The 13,458-nt window shown below is 40.4% G+C and overlaps 1 protein-coding gene across 5 annotated transcripts in view; it reads right to left on the bottom strand.

The window, feature by feature from the left end:
- htr4 (5-hydroxytryptamine receptor 4) overlaps nt 1–13,458 on the bottom strand; it is a 196,291-nt gene that overhangs the window by 30,402 nt on the left and 152,431 nt on the right. Inside the window, exon 7 of one of the 5 annotated variants that reach the window (XM_051420061.1) lies at nt 10,303–10,402. The exons of the other annotated variants lie outside the window; for them this stretch is intronic. Within the exon in view, the coding sequence (XP_051276021.1) occupies nt 10,339–10,402 (64 nt within the window). The 3' untranslated portion in view covers nt 10,303–10,338. The remainder of the gene's footprint in view (nt 1–10,302; nt 10,403–13,458) is intronic. 5 annotated transcript variants of the gene reach the window in all.

Below are 13,458 nucleotides of genomic sequence, written 5' to 3'. Positions count from 1 at the left end.
GCTAACTTGTCCACGGACCCTGGTGCTTCTACAAAAAAACAAGAGTGTAACCTACAGCGTCATATTTTGAAGCGGAGGGCCACTGACCAAGTATTTGAAGTTGGGAGTGAGACCGGATTGAACCTGTGTGATCTTTGGTTTGTAGACGAACACAGAACATTAATTAACTGTCGGGAGATTTGAATAATCAATGAAGTAAAATTTTATCCTATTAAAAAAAGCCCCAGGTTGTGTCCCTACCAATGTTGAGAATGAAAACCTACGCCCTTATAGTGTGCTCCACCACTTGAGAAAAGCCACACCAAAGTCTTGATTCTTGTGATGTCTTTCCTTCAAACATACTTTTTGATGATTTATTTATCCACGGCGGCAGGAAATACATCAAAAGTTGTCGCGTGTTTGATAATTACAGAATCTAGAGATCTCTAAGTTGTCAAATTTGTATTTGTATCTTGTGAAGCTGTAATGGTGTCCCTACTGACCCTGCCGGTCAAAGTTTCTGTACATCTTCTCATTAAAGACGTACAAAGAGAAGTGAAGACTTCATCCACAGTGCTGGATTTCAGGCGGTTGCTTAGCTGAGTGCATACAGCAGTACCATTTAAAGAGCTATGACAACTTTCACACTTATAGCTCTGAAAATGGCGCTGCCATCTGCAACAAACAGAGACGGGGTTGCCTTTGAGCTGGCTGTTGGTCAAGGTGTCCATCATACACACATATATAATGTCAACACACACACATCCACATGCTTATTAGTTGTGGTCTCTCTCACACGTCTGCCTGAAACACACACATACACGTCTAGGACAGCCGGTGACCACAGTTTGTCGTCAGTCAGATGGTACCGTGAGGATACCATGTCCTTTCCGGAGGTCTGGATTCCATGTCAGGACAAAAGAAAATGAAAATCAGAGTGGAAAGAAAAACAACAGCAGAGTGGCGGAAAGTCAGCGACAGGTTTGCAAACATTTAGATGTGTTCTGCATGTCAGCGAAAAGTCTGTGGGATTTAAAAAAATGCTCTGTGTTTGCGAAACCTTAAGTGAAAAAATTGTTTATCCTCTTAATTCTAGAATCTGTGCGCAAACACACACACACACACACACACACACACACACGACACACAGTGTGCACATGCATTAGTGCATTGAATTGGTCTAGTCCCCTAAATCTCCTAAAATGCTGATTGTTTTTACATCTACCTTTTAGTAATATAACACTGTGTTCATTTTAGATCCACTTTAGTTTTTGTTGAAAAATCCTTTCTGATTTCTTTCTTTTCTTTGCCTTTAATCTCTTATGTCTAGTGCTCTTAAACTCATCAGTTTTTTTTGTGCTCTACCAGATCTCCACATTTAGGTTTTTTCCAAGGTGGATTGCAGAAGAGATACTCAACCCCACACCTTGTAGATTTATTGAACAGTTAAAGCCTAAATGAAAAACCTGATGAACAGTTGACTGGTTTGTTATGATGTATGACTTAGAGCCTGTGGGCTCTTTGTTAGTTTTCTTTGTTGCAGCAATCATGGACTTGTAACTCTGTTTCCTACGTGCACTGAATGGATGATTTGATTTGAGTTTGATCAGCCCTGTAGGAATTCAAGCCTTTCATAATCAAGCAAATGTGTGTGTGTGTGTGTGTGTGTGTGTGTGTGTGTGTGTGTGTGTGTGTGTGTCAGTCTAATAACCCCCCGGGGAGACAGACAGTGTTGAGGAGCAATGTAATTAGACCTGAGCAGCCTGCCAGCAGCAACAAGTGGACCAGAGAGGAGCAGAGAGACTCGAGCGGACGATGGAGGGAAAATAAAAAGATCTGCTTTCCTCCTCTCCCCTTTCAGTCTCTTTAACCACCCTCTGATCCTCCCTGCGTCCTTCTGTTCCCTTTCTTCTCACAAACTAGCCAACACATTTTCACTGCCTTCATCGATGAACCACATGAGTGGTGTCTGATCTGATCACTGCTGGCTTGCTTACTTGCTATTTGAAGTTTCTTAGTTCTTAAATGATCCTCACTGTAATTAGCTGTGATTAAATGCACACAAAAGGGCAAACGTAATAACAAGTAAATGTAGAGCCATTACACTAAATAGAACACACACACCAAAAGATCTATAATCGAATCAATATAAAACAGCGCCTGTTTCATGCTCCATTAATTTATGTGAACTTTCTGGAAAATGTTAGCTCTGCTGTTTCATCGAGATTAGAAAACAAATGTGAGCTTAGCATTGCATTCTGTTCTGCATTGGGATGCCACTACTTCTTTTCTTCAGCATTTATCATGCACTTCTCCAGCGTGATATGCAAAATGCTTTCCCTTATCTTTGACTGTCTTTGTCTTCTGAAGTATGTGTTCCACTGCTGAAACTGATATTTATTCATACAAAATGTCACCTAAAGGTTACTACTTAAGGATTACAACAAACAGCCTTTTTGGAAAAACCTATACATTGTTTGGCCTTTTCTACGCCATATGCACTTATAAATTGAAGATATATTTTATGATGAAAATTGTATTACATTACCTTCCTGTGGTATGTTATGTAAGTATTATCTTGTCAAGAAATTATCAAGAAAACAAAATGTAAATTTTTGAGACAATGATAATTTATCACTTTGAACCAATAGCCCAAAGACGATATTTAGTATGATGCTGTAACATTTGTTCTGATTGGTCTAAAGTCTAAAAATTTGGTACCCACAAACTTTGGGCAAGTACAACTTTGAAGTGTTCTGATAAAATGAAGAATCACACTTCAATCAATCAAGTCACAGTTTTAAAAAAAAACTTAAAATTGTGTTTCCATAGATTCCATATACATACAAATTGCACACAACTATTGCTTGTCATACAGCAGCTGGAAACATTTGCTTGAGGGTATTGTTGTTCTATTAAACCTCAAATGTTGCTTTTTTGAGATAATTCTCAAATACTCTCTCTCTCTCACACAACACACCTACACACACACACACACACACACACACACACACACACACACACACACACACACACACACACACACACACACACACACACACACACACACACACACACATTAGAATGTTGAGTACTTTGATCTGATGGAACCCTGTGATGTCATAAAGCCTTAAAGTTGTGATGTCACAGGAAGAATGTGTAATAGAGACACTTTAAGGACAAATCACACCTTCAACCCTTCAACCCGACTGCCACAAGAAGACCCGCAAACAAAGCATCTTCTTTTACGTTTGGTTAACGGCTCGAAAGACACAACTAACATAACACAACATCCTTCAGAATGTCACTGAACGAAACTGCTGGTACGTTTCATTATCCTTCTGCTTTATTTCTCTTGTAGTAGTTATTAACATATTTAATATTATCATGTAATATATACAATTTAAGGTTTTATTTGAAGAAAAATTGTATGCACACAATGTTAGTCCTAACTATTATTAGTTTAATTTTATGCACACAATGTTAGTCCTAACTATTATTAGTTTAATGTAGCCTTTGAATTAAAGGGATAATGTCAAATAGTTGACCTTTGTAGGGATGCATTCAGGAACACAATAACAGCAGGAAAAAGTACACCTTGTGTTTAAATCAATAACTTAACTAAAGTATTGTCAGTGTGACTGTGGTTCTTTGTTAGGTTAATGTTAATATTTTTTACTGTCCACTATGTTATGCTCTGATTGACAAACTTGACTAACATTATCTTCTCTCTCTTTCTTTCATGCAGAGGAGCTCAAGATCTACAAAGGCAGCTTACTCGCTGAGTGCCACAAGGTGGAGTCCTTCCTCGGAGAGGGTGGCTTTGGCTTTGTGACCAAATGCCACAACCTTGTCACTGACGAGATGGAGGCCATCAAGGTGAATAAAAACCTTCCCTCCGTTTTTCACCAGGCTAGAGCTGAGATAGCCATCCTAAAGCGGTTGCAGTGTCTGGATCCGGACACCTGCAACATCGTCAAGTGGAATGGCTATTTCTTTGACAGAGACCACATCTGCCTCAACTTTGAACTGCTGGATCAAAGTTTATATTCCTACATGGTAGGCAGAGACTTCCGGGGTCTTTCCATGGCGGAGCTGAGACCCATCCTCTTTCAGCTGGCCACAACCCTGTCCCACTTGAGGTCTATGGACATTGTACATGCCGACCTCAAGCCGGACAATGTGATGCTTGTGGACAGTAAGAAGCAGCCACTAAAAGTCAAACTTATTGACTTTGGTCTGGCACGTCCAGTATCCGCTGTGGAGCCTGGAGTCTGTGTACAGACCACATGGTACAGGGCACCGGAGGTGATGCTTCATCTACCATTTGATGAGGCTATAGACGTGTGGTCTCTGGGTCTGGTTGCTGCGGAGCTGGCAACCGGGAGCCCACTCTACCCTGGGGACACAGACTATGATGTGCTGAGGTTCATCCTTGAAACTCAGGGCCAACCGGCAGATGATGTGCTGGACCGTGGCATGGGCACTGAATATTATTTCAGAGAGCAACGCCACGGCCAGCAGCGCTGGATGTTCAAGTCACCTGAACAGTTTGCGTATGAGACGGGGGTCCACGCGAACGAGACCAGGTGCCAAAGGCTCAAGTGCCTTGATGACCTTGAGCATCTGATGATGGACAGTGACCATCAAACTGAACAGCGTCTGTTGGTTGACCTGATCAAGAGGATGCTGGAGCTTGATCCAGAACAGCGGATCAAACCCCTGGAGGTTCTGCAGCATCCTTTCTTTGCCCAGAGCCCTCCTCAGAGCTCGCCTGCCCACATCTGTGTCCAGATGTCCGAAGAGGAACCACCAACAGTGAGCCCGCAGTGTTCCGGGTTCAGGAGAAGAACTGCCTCCCTGGCTGCCGGATTGGAGGACAGCAATGGAGAGGTGGACGTCCAGCCAAACGACAACGCTGACAACGACGGCTGGCTAAGACGTTTGGTGAGAGGAATAACGAACACCTTCCATCACTACTTCCCCATATATGGATGAGCAGCCATTAACATCAACTAGGGCAGCACGGTGGCTCAGTGGTTAGCACTGCTGCCTCACAGCAAGAAGGTCCTGAGCCTTTCTGTGAGGAGTTTGCATGTTCTCCCCGTGTATGTGTGGGTTTCCTCCGGGTGCTCCGGTTTCCTCCCACCATCAAAAACACGTGTGTTACTAATTGACTAATTAGTCATTTGAACACATTTTCCAGACATTTGATATAAATACATTTAATGTAAGTAATTAATATACATATTTAATATACCTGTATGTATCCAGTCCTTCTCACAGCTGAGCTGTTACATTTGTTGATGACGTATGCGGGAAAATAATCTGTTACAGTGGTTATTCACAACCTACATGGACACCAGATGGAATTATGCAATCAGAAATATCTTTACTTAGTATGTCTTTAATTTTACAATCTATAGTTAATATAATTACTTTTTTCTTTGTGAGTAAATAAAAACAGTAACAGTGTTTGGCCTTTTCTACGCCATATGCACTTATAAATTGAAGATATATTTTATGATGAAAATTATATTACATTACCTTCCTGTGGTATGTTATGTAAGTATCATCTTGTCAAGAAATTATCAAGAAAACAAAATGTAAATTTTTGAGACAATGATAATTTATCACTTTGAACCAATAGCCCAAATACTACATTTAGTATGATGCTGTAACATTTGTTCTGATTGGTCTAAAGTCTAAAAATTTGGTACCCACAAACTTTGGGCAAGTACAACTTTGAAGTGTTCAGATAAAATGAAGAATCACACTTCAATCAATCAAGTCACAGTTTTAAAAAAACTTAAAATTGTGTTTCCATAGATTCCATATACATAAAAATTGCACACAACTATTGCTTGTCATACAGCAGCTGGAAACATTTGCTTGAGGGTATTGTTGTTCTATTAAACCTCAAATGTTGCTTTTTTGAGATAATTCTCAAATACTCTCTCTCTCTCACACATACACACCTACACATACACACACACACACATACACATACCTACACACACACACGCACACACATTAGAATGTTAAGTACTTTGATCTGATGGAACCCTGTGATGTCATAAAGCCTTAAAGTTGTGATGTCACAGGAAGAATGTGTAATAGAGACACTTTAAGGACAAATCACATCTTCAACCCTTCGACCCGACTGCCACAAGAAGACCCGCAAACAAAGCATCTTCTTTTTTACGTTTGGTTAACGGCTCGAAAGACACAACTAACATAACACAACATTCTTCAGAATGTCACTGAACGAAACTGCCGGTACGTTTCATTATCCTTCTGCTTTATTTCTCTTGTAGTAGTTATTAACGTATTTAATATTATCATGTAATATATACAATTTAAGGTTTTAATTGAAGAAAAATTGTATGCACACAATGTTAGTCCTAACTATTATTAGTTTAATGTAGCCTTTGAATTAAAGGGATAATTTCAAATAGTTGACCTTTGTAGGGATGCATTCAGGAACACAATAACAGCAGGAAAAAGTACACCTTGTGTTTAAATCAATAACTTAACTAAAGTATTGTCAGTGTGACTGTGGTTCTTTGTTAGGTTAATGTTTATATTTTTTACTGTCCACTATGTTATGCTCTGATGGACAAACTTGACTGACATTATCTTCTCTCTCTTTCTTTCACGCAGAGGAGCTCAAGATCTACAAAGGCAGCTTACTCGCTGAGTGCCACAAGGTGGAGTCCTTCCTCGGAGAGGGTGGCTTTGGCTTTGTGACCAAATGCCACAACCTGGTCACTGATGAGATGGAGGCCATCAAGGTGAATAAAAACCTTCCCTCCGTTTTTCACCAGGCTAGAGCTGAGATAGCCATCCTAAAGCGGTTGCAGTGTCTGGATCCGGACACCTGCAACATCGTCAAGTGGAATGGCTATTTCTTTGACAGAGACCACATCTGCCTCAACTTTGAACTGCTGGATCAAAGTTTATATTCCTACATGGTAGGCAGAGACTTCCGGGGTCTTTCCATGGCGGAGCTGAGACCCATCCTTTTTCAGCTGGCCACAACCCTGTCCCACTTGAGGTCTATGGACATTGTACATGCCGACCTCAAGCCGGACAATGTGATGCTTGTGGACAGTAAGAAGCAGCCACTAAAAGTCAAACTTATTGACTTTGGTCTGGCACGTCCAGTATCCGCTGTGGAGCCTGGAGTCTGTGTACAGACCACATGGTACAGGGCACCGGAGGTGATGCTTCATCTACCATTTGATGAGGCTATAGACATGTGGTCTCTGGGTCTGGTTGCTGCGGAGCTGGCAACCGGGAGTCCACTCTACCCTGGGGACACAGACTATGATGTGCTGAGGTTCATCCTAGAAACTCAGGGCCAACCGGCAGATGATGTGCTGGACCGTGGCATGGGCACTGAATATTATTTCAGAGAGCAACGCCACGGCCAGCAGCGCTGGACGTTCAAGTCACCTGAACAGTTTGCGTATGAGACGGGGGTCTACGCGAACGAGACCAGGTGCCAAAGGCTCAAGAGCCTTGATGACCTTGAGCATCTGATGATGGACAGTGACCATCAAACTGAACAGCGTCTGTTGGTTGACCTGATCAAGAGGATGCTGGAGCTTGATCCAGAACAGCGGATCAAACCCCTGGAGGTTCTGCAGCATCCTTTCTTTGCCCAGAGCCCTCCTCAGAGCTCGCCTACCCACATCTGTGTCGAGATGTCCGAAGAGGAACCACCAACACTGAGCCCGCAGTGTTCCGGGTTCAGGAGAAGAACCGCCTCCCTGGCTGCCGGATTGGAGGACAACAATGGAGAGGTGGACGTCCAGCCAAACGACAACGCTGACAACGACGGCTGGCTAAGACGTTTGGTGAGAGGAATAACGAACACCTTCCATCACTACTTCCCCATATATGGATGAGCAGCCATTAACATCAACTAGGACAGCACGGTGGCTCAGTGGTTAGCACTGCTGCCTCACAGCAAGAAGGTCCTGAGCCTTTCTGTGAGGAGTTTGCATGTTCTCCCCGTGTATGTGTGGGTTTCCTCCGGGTGCTCCGGTTTCCTCCCACCATCAAAAACACGTGAGTTACTAATTGACTAATTAGTCATTTGAACACATTTTCCAGACATTTGATATAAATACATTTAATGTAAGTAATTAATATACATATTTAATATACCTGTATGTATCCAGTCCTTCTCACAGCTGAGCTGTTACATTTGTTGATGACGTATGTGGGAAAATAATCTGTTACAGTGGTTATTCACAACCTACATGGACACCAGATGGAATTATGCAATCAGAAATATCTTTACTTAGTATGTCTTTAATTTTACAATCTATAATTAATATAATTACTTTTTTCTTTGTGAGTAAACAAAGTTGTGGGCCGTAAAAACCAAAACAATGAGCTGAAAGATGCTGAACAACCCCTTACACACAGCCTACAAGTAGTAATTTCATCCATTGTTAAAGTGAAAACACTGATAATAGCAGCTTTAGAGATTTGATTTTGTGAATGAATATGAATAATAGCATTATATGTGCTCACACACACACACACACACACACACACACACACACACACACACACACACACACACACACACACACACACACACACGATGAAGAGAAAGTTGCATCAACCAAGAGGGGCACTGAGAAACTTCAAAATTTCAGTTGTGGGTACAAATGGGTTAAAGCAACTTTTGTTTTCCCGAGATGACAGAATAATTATGGAGAACTTTAATATGAGTGACTGGTTCATTTGATCACACCTGATTTCAGCCTTCAAGATTGACTTGACTGTTGGGGAGGATTCATAACTGAATTTAGAAGAGTTGTTACTGGAATGTACATCTAAGAGTTCATATAAGTTATTAATTTCCAGGCAATGTGATGCAATACTGAAAAAATATCTATTATATACTGAAAATATTTATTCAATGAACTCAAAGATCCCTGCAATGTCCAGATTCTATTCATGCACTTTTTCCTGGCTCCTGGTTCATGCATGTCTTTCCTCCCTGCATTGTCCATCAGTGCATTTTGACATGGCACTCCTGATCTCTAAAAAAAACATTATAAGTAATAAGAGATAATGACTTTGTGTTGATTATTTCGTTATCTTGAGACGATAAAGGTTGTTTTCTTGAGATAATGGCATTAAAACAATAATGTGCAAGCACGTCTGTGAGCCTGATAGAGGATCTAGAGGAGATGGGTGGTGCTGTTAAAACTACTCTTCTTCTTTAACTTATATTCCATTACCTGTGTGTCTCTCTCTCTCTCTGTGTGTGTGTGTGTTAATTCACAACAACAAGTGTTTCCACCTTCCCTTTCTCTTCTTTCTCTTCTACACCAGGGTTCCTAACCTGGGTATTGGGACCCTTACTGTCGCCAAAGCTTCATGGGGGTTGTGAGACCTTCTTGATTTTGAGGGGTGTTAGAAAACGTAAAAACTGTGCACAGGCCTATATATCAGCATTTGGGTCACTTATGTGAAGAAAAATAAATGTAAAGTGCATAATAAAACAACAGCCAAGTGCAGGAAGGACACTGAATTTGTCAGAAAAAGAAGCATATAAAGTATGTATGATTGTTAAAAATAACAAAACAAAATACATAATACAAACAGAGAATTGTATGAAAACAGACATAATCTGCTCAGAATTCATCCTAATCACTCCTTGTAGACAAACTACTTGCAGATACTGAATTCACTATTTGGGTTCATTGTACAGTCTTGAATATAATAAAGAATATCCATGAAATATGTCATTTAGTCAGGGGTAGTCAGTTTAATAAATTATGAAAAAGGGGTCCCTTAAGGAATAAGGTTGGCAACCACTTCTGTATACAACTGACATTGCAGAACTTTGTGATTTAAAGCCACTGATTGCAAACTCAGTTGAAGTGTCAAAAATTCCACAGCAATGCACGCTGCTACATCCCCACATAGACTGCACCAATTTATGCCAGGATAATGTTTTTAACAAACAAAAGCTGGTGCCATCAGAATATTTTGATAGATGCTGCGATCACAAAAAACAAAAAAAATCCTGCACACAATGGCTTTAGGAAAGCTAAACTTGCTCCACATATCCCTCAGTTTTTAAGAAAAACGAGAAATAACAAAGCAGGAACAAATTACAGCTGCAAATTAGTTAATTTATCACTGCATTAGTATTGTCAAGGCATTTGTCTTGACCATTACAGCAGGAAGCTTTTTTTTTATATTTATGAAGATTTTTAATGTGAACGGCTAGATGTGTGAATGTGTGCATTTCCCTGCGTGTGGATGTGAGGGTGTGGGCAGCAGACTCACTTGATAGAGCCTTGAGACGCCCTACACATACAGCAGCTAGACAGGCACTGGCCTGGTGTTGCAGAACCAGAGGAGCAGCTTGGAGGCAGAGGAGCAGCCGCTGGAGAGACAGGAGGAGGAGGAGGAGGAGGAGGAGGAGGAGAGGGACGAGGAGGAAGAAATTAAAGGGTAGAGAAAGGAAATATGACAAAAGGAAGAACCAGTGAAGGAAGAACGGTGGAAGCAGTGGTAAGAAGATAAATAGATTAGATAATGAATAGGAATAAAATAAGGAAAGGAGGCAAATAATGGATAAATAATAGAATAGGAAATGAAAAGAGTGGAAAAAGAATTAAGTAAAAGGTGTAGCCAGTGAAAGAGAATAAATAAAAGAAATGACAAAGGGAACAAAAGAAAGAAAGAAGCAGAAAGAAAAGAATGTCAATGTAAGGTAAAGGAAATGAAATAAGGAGAGTAGGTAAGGAAAAAATAAAAATAAGGGACAAGGCAAAAAATGGAAACGAAACAGGGAATGAAGAGAAAGAGGAAGGTATTTAACAAAAGAGACAGAATGTATGGGGAAGTACAAATGATGAACAAGATGACAAACATGAAATAGGAGGAAGCCAAGAGGAAAGTTTGGCAGAAGAGGGCAGAAAAGGTGAGAACGAACGGAAGGAAATAATGGAAGGACAAAAGGAAAGTAGAGGAGCAATACATAGGGAGAGGGAGGGAGAGAGAAGGGAAAAACAAGGTTAGTTTATACCCAGACGACCCATCAGACAGCAGGCAAGACAAAGACTCCTGATTTTGTGTGTGTGTGTGTGTGTGTGTGTGTGTGTGTGTGTGTGTGTGTGTGTGTGTGTGTGTGTGTGTGTGTGTGAGAGAGAGAGTGATAGTTCGCTGAAGACGTCTGCAATATAAATACGAAAAACAAGCAAGCATCAATATTAATCAAAATTCAATTAAATGTTTGTCATATACGTTACAATATAAAACAATGCAGGACACACAGCTACACAAACAGTTACTCTAATGTTCACACATACAGACTTAAAGTGGCAGCTTCTCTCTTGCCTCTCACAAGCCTAAAGCTGGTGAGCATGTTAAGCATTACTGGAGTACTGGGGCACGGCAAAGTAGATCATTTTCTGAACAGTCTATTCCAATAAATCAGTTTTTGTGTTTAAGATCCAACTGACCTTTTTCTCAGCAGTCACTTTGACATGAAAAAAGTAGGGTAAACAGAGGTGTTACCAATAATATTACTAAAAGTTCTGTTCCATTTAGTGTAGCAGAGCCTTTCCAGTGAGCCAACATGCACAACAGCAGCACTCCTACTCTGTTTGACCTGAATGGAATGGAGCCTTACTTAGTATCATTGATGACACCTGTGTTTACCCTACTATTTCATGTCAAAATGGTCGCTTTGAAAAAGGTCTATAGCTCATTAAAGAATGCAAAGTTTGTCCAGAGGGTGGCACAAATTTTGATCACAAGGGTTTATCCTATGAGGAGCATGAGTGTGTTTAAGTAAATTTGATGGTAATCTGCCTTCATTAAATAATCGTGTAAAGTTGGAAAGATTGTGGAGAACCAAAAGTGGAAGGCTTTATTGGGGTCATGAATGTACATTCAACGTGGCCAGTACTTATCGAGATATTGTGCCATGGACCAACATGAAAACACAGAAGAAGTCTCACAATACAAAAGGTCAAGTGTCAACAGAATCATCAGGAATCGTCCTGTGGGGAAGATGAATATCTATTTGAAATTTCATAAAAATCATATCAAGAAATCATGACCTGGACCAGAGTTTGAGATAAACTGATGCTGGACAAATAAGACCTGTATCTGGAAAGATCCAATCGTATACAAGTTTATGGGTCTGTATCCAGATCTGTGTAATATATGATATCATATTATAACATACAAAAATAAACTCAACTGTCAAAGATACAGTCACATTTTTTAAAACATGCTCATATCAAAACAGTCAGTGGCTGGCAGTAGCTGTGAAATTTTGGACAGATCTGACATTTAATGAGCTCTAGCCAAATCTGTCTGCTTTTGATGGGGACGTGGAGCAGTCGTGTGGACATAATGAGCCCAGAGACCTTTTAGTGGACAGAGAAAGAGACAGGCCGACAAATTATCGACTGAGTGACCAACGAGCTGAGAGGAGCTGTCACAGAGGGAGGAAACAGGCTGTGATATCGGCCACTAAAAATAAAAACTACAAGGAAGCATGACCAGCATTCCTAGATGGTCCCCAAATCTCTAATATTTTCTCTGTCCCTGGGAGGGTTCTAGGTTAACAAGCTGAGAGTATGTGTAGATACTGTCTACTTTAAGTCAAATCCATTTTGAATTGTAACTGCTGTGAATACTGTATATTTTAAATTTAATTAGATTAATGTTTAGCTTTAAAAAAGGTAGGAAACTCCCTGTTTGTGGGACTATACCTATACCTTTCACTCGCTTGTATTGCTGGACTGATATCCTGTCATGTTGGGGTAAAACTACTGCAATTGAAATATATAATCTGGCAAGACTGAACCAAAATCTTCCAAAGACTGACTGGAAAAGGGAAGAGATTAACCTTAAAGAGAGACTCTGAACACTGAGTACAACATGAACAATAATTGTTGGTAAATTTACACAAATTAGTTTTTTGGCCACACTAGCAGCAACAGACCCTGTGAGCTAACATGTTCTCATAAACTAAACAACAATCTATTGCCAATGACTTCTAAAACAACATATACAGTATGACCAGTGGAGAGTAGACACAAACAGATCAAACCTCTCCAGTTATATTTCTCACGCCACATAATATTAATACAACCCCGGTGACACACAGCTCACTTACTTTGCACCCAAGGACACCTGCAGCACCATTTAAACCTGTAATAATAAATTAACAGCCCTTTCAAGCTACCTGCGCAGCTCAATGAAGGCTGAAACTTCATAGCATTTCTTGTCACACTGGCTGCTGTGAAAGCAGTGAAATTAAAGTCTTATTAGTTTAGCAGTGGTAAATGGGAATATTCCTTAAGCACGCATTTTTACCTAGACAACAACAATGGACATTTTTTTTCAAGGAAATATGGAAATCTAAAATAAACCAAAACCATAACTGAAGACAAAAGAGATATTAAAGTTGGGGTTAGGAAA

The sequence above is a fragment of the Dicentrarchus labrax genome, unplaced genomic scaffold (assembly GCF_905237075.1).
Source record: "Dicentrarchus labrax unplaced genomic scaffold, dlabrax2021, whole genome shotgun sequence".
Taxonomy (NCBI): Eukaryota; Metazoa; Chordata; class Actinopteri; family Moronidae; genus Dicentrarchus; species Dicentrarchus labrax.
This window is presented reverse-complemented; position numbering and strand designations above follow the sequence as displayed.